The sequence below is a fragment of the Bufo bufo genome, chromosome 2 (genome assembly GCF_905171765.1).
Source record: "Bufo bufo chromosome 2, aBufBuf1.1, whole genome shotgun sequence".
Lineage (NCBI taxonomy): Eukaryota > Metazoa > Chordata > Amphibia > Anura > Bufonidae > Bufo > Bufo bufo.
In genome coordinates, this window is record NC_053390.1 from 539,686,371 (window position 1) to 539,712,556 (window position 26,186).

Sequence of the window (26,186 nt, forward strand, 5' to 3'; positions counted from 1 at the left end):
TGGTGAAGAAGTACATTTATTCGTAAGTGCGCTGAGGAGGGGCACAAGCTACTCTGTACACCCTTGCCCCTCCCAGTTCCTCTGCTAGACCCGCCTTCTCCTTCCTGCCTAGTCATCTCATCTGGCCCTTTCAATCAAGAGAGGGGCTGGCAGAGGAAGCAGGAGGCAAAAGAGTGCACAGAGCGGCTTGAGCCCAACCGTGGTGCACTTAACTGCTAATTTGCATATGGATAAGAACTTAAAGCCACGGATCCCCCCCCAAGGTATCATAACAGCTGTGCTGGTTGTACAAGGCATTCTGCCTGCTTTTAATACTGAATTTACTGGTGACAGATTCTCTTGCCCCTCAATGATCCTGTGCTATTCATGATTCACGTGGCTTCAGTGGTCATGTGAACAATGAACATGACACCACTGGACCTGGTAACCAGAGGGGTGAACCCCTTTAAACCATCTAGCAAGAGTATATTGGGGAAAGACCACACCAGATGAGCCCTGCAACATAGACCAAATGGAGTGGTTGTGTCAAGGTTGCGAAGTGGCCATAGCAGCCCTAATTAAACTAATGAGGAGCACACTGTTTAGTAGGTCTGCATAGTTAATGGCCTTGTGGCACCCGCAATACTGTGCAGCCATTAACAATGCAGAACCTATAAACAGTGCAGTCCTCATTAGTTTTAGTGAGGGCTTCTATGGCTTGTACAGCTCCGTAGCACCCGACTGTGCTGTGTGGCAGTGCCCTCTAACGGAAGGCGATTTTCTATTAATTAGCTGAAGGTTACCTCATCTGTGCCAATAAGTCCCAGCTTAACCCTGGACTGGTCCAAGCACAAAACATCACTGTACCTATTCTTGGCTTGATTGTAAGGCTTCCTGTGAGAAGAGAGGGAAATACAACACTAAGATGCAAACATTAATCAAAATCAGGAGCATTACTACTAGTAATGAATATGGTAAAAGCTGAAAAGAGACAAGTCCATAAAGTTCCACCTAGCAGAAATGTTTTGTGGTCGTTTTCATCATCACCCTAAAAGAAGGTCAAGCCCAAGATACTTTTCCTCCCTTGTGTATCCACTGGTGTGTGGAAAACGCTGCATGTGCGAGTCCAGCCTTAGTACTGCTTAATTCTCTAGGATCGTTGCTTATGCCAACAATATTCCAATATTATTTTAAATACAGCAAGAAACATTGCTAATGCCACTCATCACAATGGCACATCCTGTGGCCTGCACACCTTTACGTTAAGGAATTTTCTGGATCCACGTGATTGTAGCTAGTCAGCTGCTGACAAATGAGAACTTTATGGTTAGCGAGGGATGAGCAGGTGAATCAGGCAAATGGCCTCCAACAGTGAGGCGAACTGATCACTAAGGAAGTTCCAGGAACATCTAATTACAGTGCTTATAAAGTGGGTCATGGAGAACACCTACTATATTATCAGACAGGCCATGAAGGGCAAGGCTCAGCTGTAGCAGTGGAGTTGTTCTCTACCAGCGACTTTGCTCTACATTTAGTTGCTAAAAAGGGTACCACAGGGAATTTTAAAGGGGTTTTCCAGGTTAATATTGATGGCCTGTCCTCAGGATAGGTCACTATCTGTTCACCTGTTTGAGAAGGCCTCCTCTCAGCTTACAGAGCCTTCATTGTACAGTAGCTGTGCTTAGTATTGCATGGGACTGATGTGCGTCTAGGCCACGTGACAGATGTCACTGGCCTCGTCAAACCTCTGATTGACGGGGGGCTAGATCATCAATATCAAAATCCCGGACAACCCCCATAAAGCCTTGTCTGTGTATGATTGAGGCCTTAAAGAGCTACTCCAGTATAACCTGACTCCTATTGAAAGTATGAGGTGCAAAGAAAAATCCTATGTATCGTTACATAAAGCCCACATGAGAACTCACCACTTACTGGCCCAAAATGTGGAGTTTATGGCTCCCTGCCTAGGGCTACAACCTGTAGTTCAGATTGCAGGTCGCACATTCTCACTGCCAGCACTTATATGAGGCTGTAACTGAGAACTAATATGAGACACTCAGGAGTGAGGAAGCACAATATGAAACACAAGAGCCAGGGGAAAGCCGAGGGAGTAGAAGAGCTAGGAATAGATATCAGCAATGTAAGATGGGAGTTCTAGTCTACTACCTACATGGCCTGGTGCTAAAGACACTCCCGCAGCACAGAGAAGGAGCAACAGTGCGACAAAGAAGGTCATTTTGCACATTTAGGATGTGATATTAGCATCAAACTATTTTATTGACTACAGCCCTTTTTCCCAAGTATTTGACTCCGGAATAACTCTTTAAGGGCTCATGTACACGAAAGTATTTTAGGAAAGCAACTGTAAAAGATGCAGACAGCACACCAGTGCAATATAATAGAACATGTCCTATTCTTGTCCGTTTTACGGACAAGGATAGGACAGTTCTACAGAGGGCAGGATGTTACGTTCGGCAAAATGTGAATGAGCTCTAAGACGGCCATTCACAGATCAATAGATCCCAGTGACATTAACCTAAGGCCTCATGCACACGGCCGTTGTTTTGGTCCGCATCTGAGCCGCAGTTTTGGCGGCTTGGATGCGGACCCATTCACTTTAATGGGGCCGCAAAAGATGCGGACAGCACTGCGTGTGCCGTCCGCATCCATTGCTCCATTCCGTGGTCCGCAAAAAATATATAACCTGCCCTATTCTTGTCCGCACTTTGTGAACAAGAATAGGCAGTTATATTAAAGGTTGTGCGTGCCGTTCCACAAATTGCAGAACGCACACGGGCGCCATTCGTGTTTTTGCAGATCCGCGATTTGCGGACCGCAAAACACACAACGGTCATGTGCATGTAGCCTAATCTGTATGATTACATATGTCATATCAGATGTATGACTGTATGATAAAGGACAAATGTGCAGACTTAAAATTAAGACATACATCTGGCTGAACAGACGACAGCTAATGAGTATGTATGGCCAGCTTAAAATAAAAACAATATGCAGAAAGAATTGATACATAAAGAAAGTCTCTTCATATAAGTGTCAGCAAGAGGTGCTACAAGCTGGTGAGACACTATGGCAGGACATTCACTGAAAACAACAGTCTACTGCTAGGGGCAGAGAAGCATATTGTACTGTTCAACTGGCCAAAGAGCCACTCAAAAATGATGAAAAATAACTAATGAAGGTGTGAACCAAGTGTTAGGAACTGAAGCAAAACCTACCATTCGCAATATCTCAACTCTAAACATTCAAAGGATGTGAACCCATCCTGACTTATTCCTGCTCACACAGCATATTGCATTGTAGAAGCTTAGGCAATTGTTTATGGGGTACAATAGGCAACTCACCATAAAATCCTCTTTCTCCTAACCTGGACGCCAATGAATGGGACATTTCAAATGAAAGTTTATTGCAAGATACATGCAATAAAAATATCTAAGGCTATTTCTATAGCATTTTCCTGTTTGTCTGTGAAGGTTCTCATTTATCCAGGTCATGGTATATCTGTAAAGAATAAATCAAGGCACCTGGACATACTGTAGATTTCTTGAAAACGTTTCACTCGTTCTTCCAACGAGCTTTCTCAATTCTGAGTGACTGTACAAGAATTCTCTGGGAATAAATATGGATCCCAGAGAATTCTTGTACAGTCACTCAGAATTGAGAAAGCTTGTTGGAAGAACGAGTGAAACGTTTTCAAGAAATCTACAGTAAGTCCAGTTGCCTTGATTTATTCTTTACAGATATTTTCCTGTTTGCTGTTTTTACCCTTCTGGTCCACCTTCTCCTGAATTTAGTGTTGGACTACAATGATCACTAGCCTTGTGTGTAGGTGGAGGACTTGCGCACCCGTGAGCAAGCGCGTGTGGGTGGAGGACTTGCGCACCCGTGAGCAAGAGAGTGTGGGTGGAGGACTTGCCTAAACATATACAACAAATGTATTACAAATCACAGACAAACATTATTCCTCAGAGAATGGGTTTCTTATCAGGACGTTACAACTTACTTTGATACATCAAAAGTACCGACTGGTGGCTCTTTTCTAATTTCTTCATACTCCTGAAAAATGCCCCTCTTTTTCATCCTCTTGACATGCTGAACCAAACCCAGTACAGTCATTCCTCCTTCTTCAGGCATGTGTATGGATTGCTCCATGTCTGCGGGCAGTGGTCGAGATTTCTGGGGTAAAGGCGGGATGGAAGGATTGTCAGCAGGCTGTTTATACAATGGGGTGTCCGGAGGGGTCTCCGATTGAGGAGGCGGCCTCCTACAGTTTGTGTTCGCGCTGGAGCTTTTATCACAACAATCGTAGTTGCCGCTAACGGCAGAACCATTCCAGTGCACACAGCCACTAACTCTGTGCGTCTCTGCGTAATTCTTAGTCCTGTTTTCATGGTAATGATTGTGAATAAGTCTGGTATTGTCAGTCACATTCTGCTGGGTGCAATTAGAATTTAGTCTATCACTCACAGGATTTTGCTCAGAGTATATAACAAAGAGATGGTCCATGCAGTCTCCATTCTCCTGGCCTTGTCTAGAATTGACACAGGCCTGTATCCAAGCAACATGGCTTATTTTGGACGTTCCTCCCAAATGCTCGGGTAAAGACTCCTTGGGTATGTGGTTTACCAACTCATGGGCTTTTACTGTGCGCACCTGTGTGGGAAACATTAAGAATTAAAAGAATCCTTTGCACAAGGTCAGGTGAGCGTCAATCCAACCTCGTGTGATAACCATTGCTAAACGTTCACTTCTCAAAAGGGGTTAAACCGTAAGACTACCTCCACACGGGTGTGGGTTGTCGTGCAGAAATTCCCGTACGTTTTCGCACCAAAAACTGCATGTGTTAGGCCCCTTGCAGAAGAGCGTGTCCGGATGCGTCCCGGTTCATTACGGCAAACCCACGCAAGTAGGTACGCAATTGCAGTCAGTTTTGACTGCGACTGCGTTCCGTTGTTCAGTTTTTATCGCGCGGGTGCAATGCATTTTGCGCACGCGTGATAAAAAACTGAATGTGGTAACCAGACCCGAACTTCTTCACAGAAGTTCAGGTTTGGGTTAGGTGTTGTGTAGATTGTAATATTTCCCCTTATAACATGGTTATAATGGAAAATAATAGCATTCTGAATACAGAATGCATAGTACAATAGGGCTGGAGGGGTTAAAAAAATAATAATTTAACTCACCTTAATCCACTTGTTCGCGCAGCCGGCATCTCTTCTGTCTTCTTTTGTGAGGAATAGGACCTTTGATGACGTCACTACGTTCATCACATGGTCCGTCACATGATCCATTACCATGGTGATGAATCATGTGACGAACCATGTGATGAACGTAGTGACGTCATCAAAGGTCCTATTCCTCACAAAAGACGACAGAAGAGATGCCGGCTGCGCGAACAAGTGGATTAAGGCGAGTTAAATATTTTTTTTTAACTCCTCCAGCCCTATTGTACTATGCATTCTGTATTCAGAATGCTATTATTTTCCATTATAACCATGTTATAAGGGGAAATAATAATGATCGGGTTCCCATCCCGATTGTCACCTAGCAACCGTGCATGAAAATCGCACTGCATCCGCACTTGCTTGCGATTTTCACGCAACCCCATTCATTTCTATGAGGCCTGCGTTACGTGAAAAACGTACAAAGAGGAGCATGCTGCGATTTTCAAGCAACGCACAAGTGATGCGTGAAAATCACCACTCATGTGCTCACCTCACGCATTGCACCCGCGCGGAAATCTCGCCCGCGTGAAAGGGGCCTTACTTTTTGCTGTTGTGAGGATTTAATGCGTTTTTTCCACAGATGTCACCCTTGCATTGAAAAGGGTGAAATCCACACAAAAGAACGAACACGCTGCTGATTTCAAAATCCGCATGGAACGAAAAAGCAAAATGTATGAAATTTTTGCTGGTACTGTATTATGCTGAGGTTTTTCTGCACGAGAATTCGCAACATGTGTAGGTAGCCCAAGGCTGACTATATGCAATCAGATTTTCTGATGCAGTTTTGAAGCTAAAACCAGGTGTGAATCTGCCATGTGTTGTGGTGGTGATGCATTCTGAATGCAGCAAAAACGCATAAAAGAAAAAAAGAAAAAAAAAATAATTTATTTTTTGCAACATATCTGCATTTATGTTCATTTCCTTCCAAGCAAGAGAAAGCACACAGCAAACTTAGAAACATAGAATGTCGGCAGATAAGAACCATTTGGCCCATCTAGTCTGCCCAATATACTGAGTACTATGGATTGCCCCTGGCCCTATCTTATATGAAGGATGGCCTTATGCCTATCCCATGTATGCTTAAACTCCTTCACTGTATTTGCAGCTACCACTTCTGCAGGAAGGCTATTCCATGCATCCACTACTCTCTTAGTAAAGTAATACTTCCTGATATTACTTTTAAACCTTTGCCCCTCTAATTTAAAACTATGTCCTCTTGTAGCAGTTTTTCTTCTTTTAAAAATATTCTCTCCTCTTTTACCTTGTTGATTCCCTTTATGTATTTAAAAGTTTCTAGCATATCCCCTCTGTCTTGTCTTTCTTCCAAGCTATACATGTTAAGGTCCTTTAATCTTTCCTGGTAAGTTTTATCCTGCAATCCATGTACCAGTTTAGTAGCTCTTCTCTGAACTCTCTCCAAAGTATCAATATCCTTCTGGAGATATGGTCTCCAGTACTGCGCACAATACTCCAAATGAGGTCTCACTAGTGCTCTGTAGAGCGGCATGAGCACCTCCCTCTTTCTACTGGTAATGCCTCTCCCTATACACCCAAGCATTCTGCTAGCATTTCCTGCTGCTCTATGACATTGTCTGCCTACCTTTAAGTCTTCTGAAATAATGACCCCTAAATCCCTTTCCTCAGATACTGAGGTTAGGACTGTATCACTGATTTTATATTCTGCTCTTGGGTTTTTAAGCCCCAGGTGCATTATCTTGCACTTATCAACATTACATTTTAGTTGCCAGATTTTTGACCATTCCTCTAGTTTTCCTAAATCCTTTTCCATTTGGTGCATCCCTCCAGGAACATCAACCCTGTTACAAATCTTTGTGTCATCAGCAAAAAGACACACCTTACCATCGAGGCCTTCTGCAATTTCGCTGATAAAGATATTTAACAATATGGGTCCCACTTAAAGGGGTTCTGCAGTTCTTTTAAACTGATGATCTATCCTCTAAATAGATCATCAGCATCTGATCGGCGGGGGTCCGACACATGGGACCTCTGCCGATCAGCTGTTTGAAAAGGCAGTGGCGCTTGCAGTAGCGGCGCGGCCTTCTTGCTGTTTACCGCAGGCCAAGTGTCGTCACGACTGGCCTGGGCGCTGCTAAGCCCCATTCAAGTGAACAGAGTTAGCCCCACCCAGGCCAGTGATTCTAGTCGGGACGTCACTGGGCCTGAGGGAAACCCAGAGAAGGAAGCGGCAATACTAGAGCGCCGCAGCCTTCTCAAACAGGTGATCGGCAGGGGTCCAGGGTGTCGGACCCCCGACGATCAGATGCTGATGATCTATTGAGAGGATAGATCATCAGTTTAAAAGAACTGCAGAACCCCTTTAAAATTACATTAACGTAACTCAACTTTGTAATTAATGTACTTCAGTTTTGCTGTGTGCGATTTCTTTTTCCCTTTGTCGGAAGGAAACGTAAATCCGTAAACGTGAATATGTTGTTGCAAAAACCGCACACTTTTTAAAAATGCGTTTTGTTGCATGCAGAACAGCTAATATGATCCATACCTGGTTATGGCTTCAACAAATGCATCAGAAAACCAAATCAAATGTGACTGCATATAGGCAGACTAAACGTTTTTATATAGTTTCTAGTTATTTGGAGTCTGCAGGGATACTCACTGAAAACAATGGACAGAATGGCTGTCTCCTGACACTGTTTTTCAAGCAGTGCACTTGCTTTAAGAACACTTCCAATAAAGTTCACTGCACCACGATACAGTAAAGGTAAATTCTACTTGCTTTATAAATAATGCAGTTCTTTTCTAGACAACTACGGTACCTCTTGTAATTGAGCTTACAATAATATTTTTAGAACCTCACTGGAAAACCCAAGCAAAATCATAAAAAAACAAAAAAAAACAAAGAAAAAGCCAAACAAGCAAAACAAAAAACACATAAAAATATAAATACGCTACCCGTTCTCTCAGCTTTTCTCTGACGAAAAGTCGTAAAACAGCAAACGGAGCTCGAAACCAAAGAGGAGAGGATACAATAAAAACACATTTTAACCGCGCAGGAAAAGCACCCTAGGGACAAAAGGAAGGAATGAAAAAATTGAACATACATAAAAAAAAATAAAGAAATGTACCCTACAAAATGCTTCCATGTAACTCAATGCATTTCCATACACACTTGCTTGATACAGTTTATAGTCAATGTTTATTCCAGCAAACCCCCGCCCATGTAATCCTCTAAATTGTTTTAAAGGGGATGTCTTACTTCAACAAATGGCATTTATCATGTAGAGAAAGTTACTACAAGACCCTTATTAATGTACTGTGATTCCCCTTTAATACAACTACAATGGAAGCTGTTATCTTTTTGAATTGAGCTCCCTTTAGTGGCATCTACATGAGTGTTTTCAAGCGGGGGAAAGAAGAAAAAGTTTTGCGCCAGGCCCTATAGCAGTTGCGTGGTCTGCCTCTATTTCAGGTAGGCCAGTGTATCCTAGGGTTACGACCACCCTGCAAACCAGAAGCTATGGCCACGCTTTCACACTGTAGGAAAAATAGCTGGCTCTCTGGTGGGTGCGACCGTGGAAGCATATATAGGCACGCAAGCGCAGCAGCCACCGTACAGGCCACCACGTATCTGCGCTGCAGCAGTGGCTGTAACCCCTGGAAACAGGTGATGGGAAAAGTGAATCCAGCAAGCAAAGGTAGAAATATGGACAATCACAATACATTAGTAAGTGCCTTGTATTAAAGGGGTTATCCTATGACTAATGTAAAAATGAAAAACAGACATCATATAGTACAATCTCTTTCTAACAAAGCTAGAACCAGCCCTGTACCTCACATGGATCCAGGGATCGCTCTGCTGGATTTATATCAAGCTGACAGCTCAGGGGGCGTGTCCATGCTCTCCCTATCACAGCTCAGGAGGCAGCTGAAGGGTGAAACTGAGCATGTGCGGCCTTCTCAGTGAGCAGGTCAAAGAAATAAGGAAAAAAACTGCTATTGGCACTTTACAGACACATTTTATTGAATAACTCAGCAGCTAAGCTGGGGGGGGGGGGAGAATTGAAAGGTGAAAAGTTTGCCCTGCCATTTTTACAATTAAAAATACCACACACAGCTTGCATTTTTTAGGGCTTTTTGATTTCAAAACAAAAAAAAGGTGTGGGTGAGTTTTTCTTAGACTTTTTTTTTTTTTTTTCACTATAGAGAAACAAAAAAACCCCAACTGCTTCATCATACTACTCTTATATCCTGAATTTCTGCCTTTATTTCCTGTAGACTTTCAGCTAACATCTGGAGCTGGTAATTTATTTCCAGAAAAAAAAAGATGCACCAAATGGTGTGAATCTACCCTAGAATAGGTTTTCCAGTTTGCATCTTCATCCCTTTAAAATACTCATCCATGAAGCTGTAAGTTTTGTGTGTATTGCTTTTATCTCCCAACAAGGGTGTATAAGAATGCCAGCACTAACTGGTAATTATATGAATAGGTCGGTATACTGTATTCATAATTTTAGGTTAGTCTTGGCATTCTTCCTTTCCTTGCACTGCTCCGTCTATTAAGTTTTTTGAGGGGGTTTGTTTCAGAGTTAATCTTCAAGTGGTATCTGCCATTTTAATTTGTGAACTGCTCTGGACTGTGGTCCCATGACCATGTCTGTGCAGCTTGTTCTTAGTTCCTGTGATCTGTCCATGGGTGTGTTAAAGCAGCAACAGGGGCCATGGAAGAGTAGGATCTATGTAGGTAGCCAGATGGGAGGAGCTATAAACTAGCTGGATGTTAGGGGCGGTGCTGGAGCCGTGGCAGCGAAAGGAGACGTGCATCATGGGTTTGGTTGGACACAGTAACAGGAAGTGCTACATACAGGATATGGAAAAATATATATAAAAAAATATATATATATATATGATTTGCTTACATGGTCCAAGAGTGTACAAAATGAAAAGCACAGGGAAGATGTACATGAGGTAAGCAACTATATGAGCATATCTGTAAAAACCTTAGCAAACCCAGAAGGCCTCTTTAAATGTAATTAAAGATAACCTATCACCGTTCCTGACTATAACTGAAGTATAATAGAAAAGCTGTTTTACGCCGCAGATGCTGGCAGGAACCAGATGAAGGAAGGGCCTAGCTCAGGCATGAAAGTACTGTTCACTAGCAACCTGTACTACTTACATTTTAATGCTTATTAATAAATCGCACTGATACTGAAAGAAATCTGCTCTTTATCTGTAAATTTTGTGTGAGAGCCATTATAGACTATCCAAGATTTCATACTTTTTGCTAGTGTTCCTGTGCACTTTTGGGTGACATTTTTTTGCATTTTTGCAGTGTTTTTGGCTGAAAATAAGTATGAAACGCAGGACACAAGTGTTTTTTTGTCTTTTGAACAAAATGAAGCTTGCTGCAGCAATTGGCGTTTTGACACCTTCTCTACAAGGGGAAAAAATATCACAAGTAAATGCTAGTGTAGTGGTAAGACAAGCCTTCTGCAAAAAATGTCAGAAAAGCTACCACAAAAAAAAAAAGGGCCAAATACTGCCCAAAACAGACCCATTGCCAAATTCATGTTTGTAGGGACCTTTAGGCACAATTATGGTTTACTAGACCCATAAAAAGACACTAGACAGGGCTGCTGGCCTGCAGGGAGCACATAGTGTGTACATCCTGCAATTCTACTCATGGAGCATTATCTTTATTTTCATTTTTGAGCTACTACAAGGACTCATTCTGGAGCATATTTTCTTAGAGATATGCTTTGTAACGTTACTCTGTTATACTCCCTAGAACTTTTTGAATGGTTACAGGGGTTATCCTTACACAGTTCAATACTGTCAGCACTGATTGGACAGGGTCAGACTATGCAGAGACCGGTACCCTCCCCCCTCAGAATGGTAACACGCTAAGAAGTGGTGTCAGGTCCTATTTAACCCTAAATGCCTTTTTAAAATTAAAACATATGCCATGCCAATTTAAATAAACCTAGGTTAACTGTGTTAATAACAAAATTGCAGAAGTGTACCAGAAAGCAGTTGATAACATACCTTTAAAAGGTTCAATATCTTTACACACAGTTCATAATCAAAATTTCCATAAGTGGAATTAATCATATCATAAATGAAGATGAGGCCATTCCTCTGCGTCTCCACCCTGCGAATCAAGAACATTAAGGAAAATTACAGCAGGTTATAACATCTTACTAACCTCAAAAAAACATTGTAAAGACTGTAGCAGTAATAGCTAAAATTTCAACCAATGCAAATATTTCAAGGCTCGTCAAACATGTCCACATGCTTCAGATCACCAGCAATTTCATTTAAACTGTAGCATATAAATGGGTTTGGGGGAAACATAGCTTAAAGCTAATCGAGCCAAACAATATTTCATTCATGTGGCTGCCAGCGTCTTATTCATTCATGTGGTTCTTGATGCACCAGCTTTCTTCCAGAAAGTATTATCAGCACGGAACAGGCACTAACGGCAAAAATCAATAAAACAATACAAGGAGATCCGCTTTCACATACTGGCAAATAATGTCGTTCACTGATACCAATAAAAATCACAAATTATAATCATAACCTCCACATAACCATAAACCATTTGCTTGAAATGTATTACCGTACTCATTTTTCCCAAAAATATATTATGGCAAAGCATCCCCTGCAACCTCATTCTGTTCTGATGGGAAGGAAAGGATTAAGTGATCATTCATCAATAAATTACCTCTCAATGGCTTTATCTAGCTGGTAGATAATTGCCTGGAGAACAGCCTTATGCGTGGTTACATCCGGCCGGTGGAGTCTAGCAGTGAACAAGGCTAGCGCTGCTCCATTTGCATCTCTTCCGGGCTGTAATTGAGAAGCACAAACACTGTCATTATGAAATGCTAGGAAAAGAAATGTATAGCCCTATAATTTTACAGCTTAAATCCAATTAATCTATGCCGATACACTGAGAAAGCCAAAGAAAAAGACGTAGTTTGGATGTATAATGTACATTTCTAAGACTGTCTCATAATTCAGATTATTGTATAACCTAAGACAGTATCAGTATCTTTATAGAATCAGACAAAACCCCAAATTTTGTATCACTATATGTGACTCCAGCAGGGGGCCACACACCCAACTTGGCCATGGGCTGGCAGAGATGGCAGATATAGCCTCAGATATAGGGCTTGTTTACAACGATATGTTCCAGGTTTTGATAAAATATATAAAGAGGAAAGACAGACCCCAAAATACAGCCATAAACAAGCCACACGTGTCAAGAGTGAGCAGAGACAGCACATTCAGACTCCCATAGCAGTGCAAGCAATGAACACCAGCCTGCCATCACCGCTACGGTGCCCTACCACCCTATGCAGGCAGGCGGCCGTAAGTGTGGTAAAAGAGCCATGCAGAGCCTCCAACCATTCTGATTTAGAGGTAACTAATTTACAAAGTAGGGCGAGCACTGAAAGCAGCTGGAAAACAGAATTAGAGGAAGAACATGTACCGCCTAACCACAGGATAGGCAATTACTGTGGGTTCATATGTAGGAACCCCGCCAGAACACAAGAACCTAGGTCCTAGAGTACCTTTTCTAAACGAGAAATACCACAGGGTTCAGCTATTTCTGGTGGATGGAGTGGTGATCATGCAACTACTGCTCCAGTCACATGGGGCAACCCTGTTCTCATAATCCCTGTCCGTACAGTGACCCCCCCAATGATCATACATTTATCACCTATCCTAATAGAATAAGCTTATTCTGGTACACTAACCAAATGCAGTCAAGAACAATTTAACTTAACGCTGCTACAGTTACATGGATAGAGATTATATAATCTCCAAACCCCTTTAAATGTAAAGCTTTAGAAGTGACAATACAGGACTTTGCCATTGGTAATACTTACTAAAACCGTAAATTTACCACTCAGTAGCTCAGAGCGTAGAGGTTCTTCATCTGGATTTATGTTGTAGATCCCTTCTTTAAGTCTTGTGTTCTGTTAAGTGAAGCAACAGGTAAAGCACATGAGCACAGGACTTTATTTTACCTGTGTTGTTCCAGCCATCCCAAGTCACCTTGCTGTCCATGATCACTCTTCAACATACATATTTATATGCCTCTACAATATTCAGCGGTGACGCTGACTCATTTTATTACCGGTGACTAATCACAGGCGGCAAAATCTCATTGGGTAACTGAATGAATAATTCACTAGAAAGTAATGAGGTGCTCAGGAAAGTGGGGATGGGGGGGGGGGGGGCAAGTTTAGAACACTAAACCCCAGCAGTACATCAACATACTGGTATGACAGGTTCCCATTAAAACATATACAGTGGATATAAAAAGTCTACACACCCCTGTTAAAATATCAGGTTTCTGGGATGTAAAAATATGAGACAAAGATACATTTCAGAACTTTTTCCACCTTTAATGTGACCTATAAACTGTACAACTCAATTAAAAAACAAACTGAAATCTTTCAGGTAGAGGGAAGAAAAAAATATAAAAAAATATATGTTCTTGGTAATGTCACTGTTGTGCCATATTTTCTCCACTTGATGATGACTGTCTTCACTGTGTTCCATTGTATATCTAATGCCTTGGAAATTCTTTTGTACCCTTCTCCTGACTGATACCTTTTAACAATGAGATCCCTCTGATGCTTTGGAAGCTCTCTGTGGACCATGGCTTTTGCTGTGGGATGCGACTAAGAAAGTTTCAGGAAAGACCAACTAGAGCAGCTGAACTTTATTTGGGGTTAATCAGAGGCACTTTAAATGATGGCAGGTGTATGCTGACTCCTATTTAACAGGATTTTGAATGTGATTGCTTAATTCTGAACACAGCTACATCCCCAGTTATAAGAGGGTGTGCACACTTATGCAACCACATTATTTAAGTTTTTTTTGTTTTCTTCCCTCCACCTAAAAGTTTGTTTTTCAATTGAGTACAGTTGTACAGTTTATAGGTCACATTAAAAAGGTGGAAAAAGTTCTGAAATGATTTATCTTTGTCTCATTTTTTTTTACATCACAGAAACCTGACTTTTTATATCCACTGTATGTGTACCAATAAAAACAGGATTTCCAAAATGTATTATTGCTTTTTAGAGGGTTTTCACGAAAGTTGCCCAACCTACCAGGGCACTTTACACCGCGCACATCTATCAGGCTAATGTGTGAAATTTAGTGCGTACACTCAAGGTCCACTACCAAAATCATCAGGAATTTCCCAAAACGCCCACTTCTGGTCTGGGTTTGCATAAACCCCACCCCATTTGCAGTCTGGTTGAGGGGATTGTACAGCCACATTCAGGACTGTTGGCAGCGTAAGGAGATCTCTACCTGCTTCAGGCCAATCTACATTCCTGTCACATCTCAGGGGTGTGGAAATCGTATCACCCGACGCCCGGGACATGCAGTTCCGGGCACCGGGCAGGTAGTTTGTTCAGTAGCTTAGCCCTGGCAACGAGCTGGGGGCGTGGAGCGGTGGTGACCAAGAAGTGGGCGTAGAGCAGTGCAGTGACGCAGCCGTGGTGACAGAGCGGGGGGAGGGGGGGTGGTGACAGTGTGGGGGAAGAAGAAATGACAGAGCTGGAGGGGTGGAGCAATATGAAAGGTTCTGTCACGTCTACGGCTTGGGGGGAGGAGCAGTGACAGAGCCGTTACAGAGCCAGGGGCATTGATAGAACTCTCAACTCTGCCAGCATCCCTCAGAGGACTGCCTTTCTGCAGGTGTTGTCAAACTAGTAAGGTGAGGGGGTCCTTTCCATGCCACATCAGCAGCTAATTTGCCTAAACCACCTAGAGGTACGGTAGTAATGTGCTAAGAGCAAGAGTGTGCACTAAACTAATTGCTGTGATCACATTAAGGCCTCGTTCACACAAGGCAGTGCGTTCCGGCCCGATTCTGTCCAGAATGCATTGCACCGCATTGCGGCCGACTAACTATATTGTGGGGCAGGATGGGGCGTAGTGGTCTGTTGAAGTGATTGGCACCATAACCATGCCCAACGGCTGCAATGCAATCGGCTGCACAGGATCTGCAAGCAGCATTTTAACTGATCCCGTGCATCCGATCGCCTGCGGCTGTGGCTACGGTGCTATTCACTTCAATGGATTGTCACGCCCCCTCCTGCACCACAACATAGTGAGCCGGCCGCGATGTAGTGCATTCTGGACAGAATCATCTGGTGTGAACAAGGACTAAACTTAAGAGTCATTTCACACCACAAAGACTGGAAAGCATGCCAGCCACCTACCTGCATAAGGAAGCGTGGCGGTGCATTGAAATATGGTTTTGATTTAAAATAATTTTTTGTATTAGGACAAGTAGATTGTCATGAAATGAAGGACAAGTAGATCGAGCCCCCGCTTTAGTCCTTCGACAAGTAGTTTTTTTTTTGTTTTGTTTTTTATTTCCACACCCCTGCATCTCTAAGGCTAGGTTCACATGTTCAGCAAATGTGTTGGATTTCTGTTCAAAAACAGGAAGAGAGAACCAGAATTGCAGGACACTACTGGCACCCAACAAATGCCTTTGACTATAATGAGTTCACTAGGTTTCTGGCATGGATACCAGTATATATTTTTTTGCAGTAGACGTGAACCTAGCCTTACACGCCATCATTACAACAACACGTATCTAAGTTGTTTATTGTACAGATTCCGGCATCTGACCGCACCGATCAGATGTTGATGACTTACCCGGAGAATAGGTAATCGAAATCCAAGCCCTGGAATCCCTTTAAACACAATGCTCATTAATAACCAAGAATGAAGAAATCGGCCTGGACTTACTCTGTAAGCCTGGAATAAATCAATCGCTCTAGAAACATCAAACTTCCGAGCCATTAAAAACTTCACAGCAGTGTTAGGAGGCACCGTAACCACTTGTGGTTGTTCCCGGTTCTTCAATTCGGAAATAAACTCCTCAATTGCCTGTCAAATGAGAAGAAATCATTATTGTGATGAACCAACTGCATCCTAAAAGAGCACGTCAAATGTAGACTGAACAATGAAGACTGACTGGTAACAAACAGTCCCTTCTGCTCTGTAACCTGCTGCAGGTTGCCTTTAACTACCCCCAGTAGAAATCTCCCTTAGGACCAAGGGAGAAAAAAAAAAAATCTATTATATGAACAGCTATGTAAAAGCCCACCTTCCACAGTAGAACAAAAAAGACCAGTTTATTAATAAACAACTACCATACTAAAATTAAGCCTTGCTGGCACTCAAGTAGGTCTACTGCTGACGAGTTGTTTGAAGCCATGTCGCTCTGATGAGCGCTGCGGCCTGCGCGCAGCTTATCAAGCACAGCACAGTTCATTAAAAAGGTTGTCTGCTTTTTTTCTATTGAGGACCTATACCCTTGACAAAGGCCGGGATACAGCCGAAACGTTGCTGCTCAATTTTAAGGCACACTTTCTGTAAAGTCCGTCCAATAAAGGATTCACTGGAGATACTGCCGCTACCTCTCTTCATTTGCTATACCCAGGATAGGCCATCAATATCAGATTGGTGGAGGTCCGACTTCTTGCATCCTCGCCGATAAACAATGAAGAGAAGGCAGCGCTTTCTCTTAAAATAGCTGACCTGCTCGCTGTCAATATCTCAGTGGTGAGCAAGTGTAATTACATCTATGGCGTCCTCATTCACTTCTATGGCATGGCTCAGTCTGTTCAAGTGAATAGCACGGAGCACGGGGACACTATAGTTGTAATTACATTGCTTGCTGCTGCAGATGCGACGGTGAGCAGGTAAATAGAGAAAAGGCAGCGCTCGTACGACCGGTTCAGGTGTCAGGAGTTGGATCCCGGCCAACCTGATATTGATCATCTATCCTCAGCGCCATTCACTTGAATGAGATTGAGCTGGGCCTAGGCCACATGATTGATGAACGTGAGGTCACAGTGCACACCAGAGCTCATCTACCTCCTCAAACAGCTTATCAGCGGGGGTGCCGGAAGTCTGACCCCCACCCATCACATATTGATAGCCTATCCTTAGCATAGGCCTCCAATATGAAAATCTTGAAAAATCCCTTTAACTGACTTATAGGAGAAAGGTTCTACAACTTCCTGACATACTGAATTGCACTACAGCCACATTACATTGCTGTATTGATATTTAATCACATTTTATAAGAAAATCCCAGTTAAAAACTCATCTAAAGAATTGTTGATAACGTTACAAGGTAGAAAATAAGCGTGCTTAAAATAAATGCCATCTTCTCATCCTTCCATGGATAATGCTAGCAGAGAATCAATAAAAGATCATCAGGAAGGGAGAAGGAAGTCATCTCACAATGGTTCCCCAAGGGAGTTGTCGGAAATATCTCAATATACAGACACAGAGAGACAGATGAGAGCTGTCAATAGGAATGGGAAGACTGTTCTAAATGATAAAAGCCTGACTGTGGACTAAAAATCAATATGGCAGGTCCAGCATCTCATTACCATGTGGAATACACTGTACTACCGTACATCTAGATGTACAAACAGGATACGCCTGACCACGTAGATCCGTGGCACCATACTGAACACAGCCAAATGGCTTTCCCCATATCACCCTCATTTATTCCCCTAGGCAGCAATCACAGCAGGAAAGTGGTGCTATGACCATAATGGTGGCCAAACACAGAGAAAAATTGGTTGATCAACCACTGAAGGAATGATCAAATATGCATGTTTACACTTGCCACACCAAATAAGTTCCATCTAAAACTACACAAAAAAAAATTTTTTTTTTTTTTTTTTTAAGAAAAATAAATAAATTGGATATGTTGAGGGGTCAGCAACCTTCAGCATTCCAGCTGTGGTGAAACTACAACTCCCAGCATGTACACTTGCTCAGCTGTTCTCAGAAATCCCATAGAAGATGGGAGCTGTAGTTTCACCACAGCTGGAGTGCCGAAGGTTGCCGATACCCGTGATATAAGAGCAATTCATCTCATCAGCAGGACTTCTTCACTTGTGGGGGGGCTGTCGCCACCAGAGGAAGAAGAGCCCACCTGCCTCAAGGTTGACAGGACTGGACATGGCTCTGCCCTTGCAGATTGGAAACGGACAAATGTCTGAGCCTGTCAATCTTGAGGCAGGTGGGCACTTCTTTCCCTGCGGGGACAAACCCTCCCCACAAGCGAAGTCCTGCTGATGAGACAACTCTATTCACTCATCTCTAATGTTTCCTACAGATAATACACGGAGCAAGTAGAAGTGTCACGGTGGTTGAGGATTCACTGTACCATCGAAGATTGGCTCACTGAAAACTAATCTGCGCACTAAAAGCACTCAGTCATTAATCAGGGGGAAAGAGGCGGGATTGGCAGGGGGGGGCTAGCTTGATTTGGAGATCCGGAACACTGCCCCTTTGGCAAAGTTTTGGTATGAAACAGGCAAAGACATAGCTGGTAACATGATAACTACAGCTGTGAGGTACTGTGGGTGGTATGAGAGACATCATGGTGGCAAAAGGTTCCCTTTAGAATATGTCTGCAGCAGCTGACTACACAGGGCTTGTTTGTAGTCTGTAACCATGAAGACAAAGGTCTGCAAAGGAAATGTAGACACAATAAACAGAAGGAGTAGGAGATGATCAAGACTATAGAAGCACTGGAGCCATAAACCTGGCTGCACATATGTCTAATATCCTATATAAATGACTTGTGATTACTCATGTGTAAAAGCTCCAGGAATGAGGAAGAGCCTATATAAAAAGGCAGGCACATGCCAACCATGCTCCTTACTCCGCCACGATAGAGAGCTCTGAGGCCAAGCTCAATGCCAAGGCTTTACCTGCAGCTAATTACTGTCTAGAGAATGACAAGTGCGCTGAAAGGCTGCAATTTACTATGTCCGCTGATGATTTTATAATTAGACAGCGCATAATTACATGAGTAATCCGATAGGTCAGCTAAACAATGGCCATGTCAGAATAATGAGCAGTCAGAAACTTCTACAAAGAACCAAGGGATTTTCTGGGAACTGAAAAAGCGATTACTAGAAAAAGGCTAGTAACATTACAGAGGGATAAGTAACTGAGTGAGCCAGCCAGACCAAATCCAAGGTTGTGGGTCCCACCAGCAACCTCCCTATCAGACGGTTTGTATAGACCAGGCATGCTCAACCTGCGGCCCTCCGACTGTTGTAAAACTACAACTCTCACGATGCCCTTCTAAAGGATGACAGCTGTAGGCTGTCAGGGAATGATGGGAGTTGTAGTTTTGCAACTGCTGGAGGGCCACAGGTTGAGCATGCCTGGTATAGACACCTAGCTCTGGTTCCCCTGATTAAGGCTACATTCACACGACCATATGAATGACTCATCCGTGCCGCAGCCCCGCAAAATAAATAAAACATGTCCTATTCTTGTCCACAATTGTGAACAAGAATAGGCATTTTCTAGGATAGCTGTGGCATGTGCTGTCCACATGGCCAGTATCTGTGTTTTGCGGAACCGCAAAACACCATGTTAGGGTGATTGCAGCCTAAAGGGCATCTGTCAGTAGATTGGTATCTATAAAACTGGCTGACCTGTTACATGTGCACTTTGCGCTGAAGACAACTGTGTTGGCCCCATGTTCATATGTGCCTGCATTGCTGAGAAATCTGTATTAATATATGCAAATGAGCCTCTAGGAGCAACAGGGGCGTTACCATTACACCTAGAGTAAAATACCAAAAAAAAGGACCGGGCTAGCACAAATAGTAATAGATATAAACTTTATTATAGTCTCAACACGAGACAGAATGCAATAAAATACAAATAAAAGGACAATACTATGGTAAATGGAGAACACACAGGAAAAGATGGGACACCACTAGTACATCAACATATCCCGGCTGGTACAATCATATAAATACAACATAGTATACACGTAACCCAAACCGGGTTCTAGTACATATAACCAGCCAAGGCTATCAGGACGGAATAAAAATCCAATACAGTACATAAATGTATAAAGTGCAAAAATACAAAATACATGGATCTAACATGCTGAACTGTCCACTATAGAGCCATAGAGCAAGTACCCGAGTGGTGAACCGGAGAACCCCAACGCACGTTTCGCGTAAGCTTCTTCAGGGAGGAGGGGTGTATGTAGGGGGAGCTAATAGGATAGCTTTAATAGCCAGGTGATTTGATAAAACCATGAACAGCTGAGAAAAAGACATGACATGGAAGAGAAGCGAGTGCGTTCCACCGTGGAACGCATCGCGTCACTTCCGGTCATCAGAAGGAGCGCCCTGCGTCATGGAACGCAAGGCGTCAGTTCCGATGCAGGGAAATGGAGAGGAGAAACATCACAAACTGGAGACATAAATAACATGTAGGAAATAAAAAGAATGATGTCATGATAAGTGCCTACATCGTTATAACAGAATAATATGCCAATGCTATAACCTATATATAATAGTGAAATCGGACAAACCGGAAATGCGTTCCACAGGCATGGAACACAAAAGACGATCACATGACCATGTGGAACGCAGATAGCCGGACGCCCAGAGAAGTGCAGTGCTATAGGTACAACATTAAAATACGAATACAGAATATGTGAAACAACGAAGGATATATGCATAGATAAATAATATAAGTGAATATAAGTAGCGCCCACACAAAACTGCGCTAGGGGACAGATAGAAGAAGTGATCCTATAAAGCAGTGAATACAAGTATGTGCCTGAACATGTATATACGCAAACTATGATGAAAATGAACAAAATAAGGTACAATGACGGTAGAGATAGGTGAAAAATAGTGAAACCATCCATATTAGGAAAGTATAATTAGTACAACTGTCTATGGTAAACAGAAAAGCTGATAAAGTAGAACCAAACACCAGCAAGTGTAGTACATATAAAAAATGTATATGATACAGTAAATGGAAATAGCAGTTCTATAAATATTAATAAATATAAAAAAAAAAAAATACAGATGCAGAGGCAAGAATGGTCCACAACCCCTGCATGTGGAATCCACGATGGAACCTTCTCCAGCCTAGGAAAGGGGGGGGGGGGGGCTTGAGAAGGTTCCATCATGGATTCCACATGCAGGGGTTATAGCATTACACCTAGAGGCTCCGCTCTCTCTGCAGCAACCACTTCCTCTCCAATTTGATTGACAAGGCCAGGCAGTGAAAACTTCATCATGCATCGCCCTGTCAAAGTGCAGAGGGAGCTGCAGTTGCAGAGAGCAGAGCCTCTAGGTGTAATAGCAACACCCCCTTTGCTCCTAGACAGACACTCATTTACATATATAAAAACTTCATTTGTCTCAGCAATGCGGACACATGAACATGGGACCAACACCGATGCCTTCAGCTGCCAAGTCCACATGTAACAGGTCAGCCAGTTTTCTAGGTACAGATTAGGGATGAGCGAATCGACTTCGGGGGAAAAAAACACTTGGTGCCGAACCCAAGTTCGGGAAATGTTTTTTTTTTAGAGTAGAAATCAATCGCAAAGTAATAACTTCGGCTCATCGGAGCCAATACATTCTAATACTGTACGGCACGCGTGCTCCGTACAGTATTGAAACAAAGTTCATTTGCTCATCCCTAGTACAGATCTGCTGACAGGTGCCATTTTATTTTAATTTTATTTCAATTGTTTTTATTGAGCCGAGTTTCAATACACAAATCGGAGGATCAAGTTCCTCCTGAAAATAACATGTAATAAACATATCAACAGTAAGGTTTAGGTAACTCTAGATCTCTGTTTTGGTTCTTTATATAGCTTAGTCCGGAAAAGTCCATTATAACGGTCTTGAGCGAGTAATGAAGCGTGGACTAAAGGGATCTGAAAGAATATCTCTGGAGAATGATCTGATGAAGGATGATCTGGTGTAGGATGATCTAGTGAAGAGTAGTCTGGAGCAGGAATGGCGCAGGACCATAGTGTAGCAAGGTAGGGAGACATGTTGGAACTTAAAATGCCCAGTTTCTAAGTGAATCATTGTTCTCTGAAGATCTTCCATTTATACCAAGTTTTATTGAACTTATGGAATGAGCGCATTTCCCATGCCGAAATTTCCTCAAGTCTGTATAGCTGATCAGCTTTAAGAGACCATTGTTCGACTGATGGGAGGTCCTCAGAGAGCCAATATTTCGGTATCAAAAACCTAGCTGCCATGATCAGGTGTCTGAACAGCTGTAGATCAGGGCTATTGTGAGTGGATGTGTAAAGGTTTAGAAGGACGGACTAAGGGAAGGTCTAATCGAGGTCTTGCATATTTGGCAAATCTGCTCCCACCATTTGTCGATATTTGGGCATGTCCACCAAATATGGAGGAAGGTGCCCCTGTCCTTCAGACACCTCCAACAAGTGTCGGAGGCAGACGTCGAGAATCTGTAAGTCTTGTCTGGAGTTTTATACCATCTTGTGATGATCTTATAACCATTTTCTTGGAATCTTACGCATCTTGATGATTTGTGGGGGGAGGAAAGGATATATTCAATCTCTGAATTGGTAAAAGTGACATCTAGGTCTTTTTCCCATTGTCTAATAAAGGCTGGGGTAACCTTGGTAGGGGGGATTCTGAGTTTTTTGTAGATTTGTGATATGAGCTTCTGAGGGTTTTGATGGCTGCTAATTAAGCTCTCAAACCATACCTGAGGTCTGTATAGATCATTGAGACTCACGTTTTGGGAGATAGGCTTTTAAGAATTGTAGGGAATTAATATATGGATAGTGTATCCCTGTTTTTTGACCTAGGTATTCCAGTGTGGGAACTTGTGAGTCCAAAAGGAGTTCCTAAATCCTTATAGAGGAGTGCCTAATTTTAAGAGGGAGGCTTTCGTATAGAGCTTTGGGTGCTAAGTTTAGGACACCTCTTACTTGTAGAAGCCGGGAAGGAAGGGGGATTGAGTACTGGGTTTTTTGGAACCAGTCCCAAGCAGAGAGATTGGCTTTCACAAGGGGAGTAGCTTGGGTAAGGGCCAGGTGGGTAGTTTTGGAGCACAAGAGTATTGCTCTAAACGAAGTGCCTAACATATGTTGTTCCATATTTACCCATGATTTATTTAGTGGAGCTCGCAACCAATCTACTACTCTAGCAAGGAGGATTGCCCTGCCATATCGTTCGGGGTCCGGTAGTGCAATACCACCCAGGTTTTTGGGGGCGGCTTAAGGTGTCGTATGCGAGTCAGGCTTTCTTTTTGTTCCAAACAAAGGATCTGAAGATAGATCTGAGGGACTTCTAGAAGGATTTAGGGATTGTGATGGGAAGGACCTGCTGGAGGTAAGTTAGTTTTAGTAGAACTAGGGATGTTAGGATATTTTTCCTTCCAAACCATGATAGACAGGTGCCATTTAAACACCGTTTTTCTTTTGTTGATCCGAGGCTCTGTTCCTCAGTTATGATACTTTTTCAGAAAAAGCAAATTAAGCCTTTGTGCAATAAGGATGTCAGCTTTACTCTTGCTGCAGCCAAGTTCCCCTCCTTTCTTTGGCCAGCTCCTGCCTCGCTGCTTTGCCATGGCCTGGCTATGTCAATCAAAGCTGGCCACAGCAGCCAAGCCTATGTTATTTGCACGTAGGGGAGATGCAGAGACAGCCATAAAGCGCTTGTGAAGAAAACTGGCGGCGGGGCCAGGTAAATATGGTCAACACAGACGATCTGGGCATTGTGTGGGGGTCAGAGGTCGCGCTACATTTTTTCTGGAAGAGTAAAAATACTCCTCTTACCATTTTTGATGAGTATTTTTAGCCGATGAGGAGTACGAAAGTTACAGTAATTCAAATAGTTAATACGAAGGCCTACGTAACATTAAGGGTTTGATATTTATGCAGGGAAACCATTACTAGTATTCTAGAACTGTCGTCCATGCATAAATAGCAAATTTAGACAATTTTAAATTTAGCTGACATCATATACTAAACATAAGACCACTGCAACCTAAACAGTGCCACCAGTTTTTGCTGGTATAGACGCGAACAGTAGACTCCTTATTACAGTCATTCCTCCAACGCCTAAAGCTGGGGACACTGTTACATGAGAGCTTCCTCCTCTGCAGTGGTCTCAGATTGTAGTTAACTGCTTTTTGATAGAAAATGGACGTACGGCTATTAAAAACTATTAACTGCCTGAATAAGGTACGTTAAAAATAACTTTATTGTGTTCTTTTATAAAAAAAATCGGTTCTCCACCAAATCTGGCGATCAGGCTAGTAGTGTGAACTGGTGTATAAAGGATATTTATAAATACTTCCTCCTCAACTCACACCAGAGTGAGTTGAGGAGGAAGTATTTATAAATATCCTTTATACACCAGTTCACACTACTAGCCTGATCGCCAGATTCGGTGGAGAACCGATTTTTTTTTTATAAAAACACAATAAAGTTGTTTTTAACGTACCTTATTCAGGCAGTTAATAGTGGTCTCAGATTGGATGTTAATGCTACGTAGTCTTGGGGTGGCACAGAGAGCTCTGCAGAGTCAGGTTGGCACAGTATGAGGCTATGTAGGCTTAGGGTGGCACAGAGAGCTCTGCAGGGTCAGGTTAGCACAGTATGAGGCTATGTAGGCTTACGGTAGCACAGGGCTCTGCAGGGTCAGGGTGGTAGGCTTAGGGTAGCACAGTGTGATAATGTACTGTATGTAGTGCACATAGTGGGATGTAGTGTGATTGTGTACTGTTATACTATTATAGAGTACATAGTGATACAGTATATGGTATATATAGTGTGATAGTGTCATCGACTATAGTGCACATTGTTTAATAGTGTACGGTATATAGTGGGACAGTGATGCTTTTCCTTGGTCACTACTGTCTGTGTGTGAACCCGACCCTAACGCTCATGCAGCCTCCTGTTCCATGGTGCCTGCAGCCTCCTCTCTTCTCCCCTGTTATCTCCAAGACTTGCATTGGCAATGAGAGTAGGGGTATTTGTAAGTCAGTCATGCTGTGACATCTGTGCATCAGCCAGGAGGCATGTGCTGGGCCCCGCACCGGGTACACAGGCACATCACAGTCTGCTGCACCTATTTTTATGGCTATGGGACAATAGAATGACCTGCCCTAAGGGTCTCCCTCCCGTGTCCTTGCTGTCTTGCAGCTGGCGGTCAGACCCAAGTCTGAGGTTGGTGTTGCTTGCTGCTGGTCTCCTGTTGGCGTGTCTAGCGCTGAGACCCTCGCTGACTTCTATAAAGCAGGAGTCTGAAGCGCTCAGCCACTTTTCCTCACTGCCGAGTGCGGTAGTGAAGACGGTCCCCTAGACCTTCTATTGAGGCTGTCTTCAGTACTGCACTCAGCAGGGAGGAGAGACGGCACTCGGCTGAGCGCTGCAGACTCATCACTATAGGGAAAAACAAGGAGCTCAGATCCGGGACCCCCACTAAATTTCACTACACAGAAAGGCCACTTACCCCGCCAGTGAGGATCGTGCGCCTGCTTCCTTACTTCAGAGCGGTGTGGCATAAGCTCCGGCAGCCCGCTCAAACTGACCAATGACTAAGCTCCTTACTGTAAAGAGCTTTGTTATTGGTTGTTTCAAGCAGCAGCAGCAGCATCGGTGCGCTGCCCTTGCCGTTCACAGTGCTCACTGCGCTGATGAATGGCAGGGAAAAGTCTAAGGTGTATTGGTACTTTTTCCAGGGAGTAAAATGGCCTGAACAGGCATCTATGACGCTTGTACAGGCGTTATTGCGACCTCTGGTGGGGGTTGTAGTCTTGGAAAACTCCTTTAAAAAGGTTTATCAGGCTCAGGTTAGGTCATTAACCACCTGCCATCCGGGCCATTTGCCCCCTTCCTGACCAGGCCAAATTTTGCAAAACTGACATATCTCACTTTATGTGGTAATAACTTTGGAACGCCTTTATTTATCCAAGTCATTCAGAGATTGTTTTCTCGTGACACATTGTACTTCATGATAATCATAAATTTGAGTCAAAATATTTCACCTTTATTTATGAAAAAATCCCAAATTTACCCCAAAATTTGAAAAATTTGCAATTTTCTAAATTTCAATTTCTCTGCTTTTAAAACAGAAAGTGATA

General features: G+C 43.0%; 1 protein-coding gene across 2 annotated transcripts in view; it reads right to left on the reverse strand.

Moving 5' to 3' along the window:
- The window catches only part of LOC120989736 (tyrosine-protein phosphatase non-receptor type 9-like), a 68,491-nt gene that overhangs the window by 17,146 nt on the left and 25,159 nt on the right, over nucleotides 1-26,186 (reverse strand). The window contains exons 2-9 of one of the 2 annotated variants that reach the window (XM_040418029.1): nucleotides 15,990-16,130; nucleotides 13,097-13,186; nucleotides 11,926-12,050; nucleotides 11,247-11,352; nucleotides 8,154-8,264; nucleotides 4,465-4,650; nucleotides 4,001-4,173; nucleotides 783-873 (exon numbers count right to left, since the gene is read on the reverse strand). In XM_040418029.1, the coding sequence (XP_040273963.1) occupies nucleotides 783-873; nucleotides 4,001-4,173; nucleotides 4,465-4,650; nucleotides 8,154-8,264; nucleotides 11,247-11,352; nucleotides 11,926-12,050; nucleotides 13,097-13,186; nucleotides 15,990-16,130 (1,023 nt within the window). Of the gene's footprint in view, nucleotides 1-782; nucleotides 874-4,000; nucleotides 4,651-8,153; nucleotides 8,265-11,246; nucleotides 11,353-11,925; nucleotides 12,051-13,096; nucleotides 13,187-15,989; nucleotides 16,131-26,186 lie in introns of both variants that reach the window. The other variant, XM_040418028.1, reaches the window with a different exon arrangement.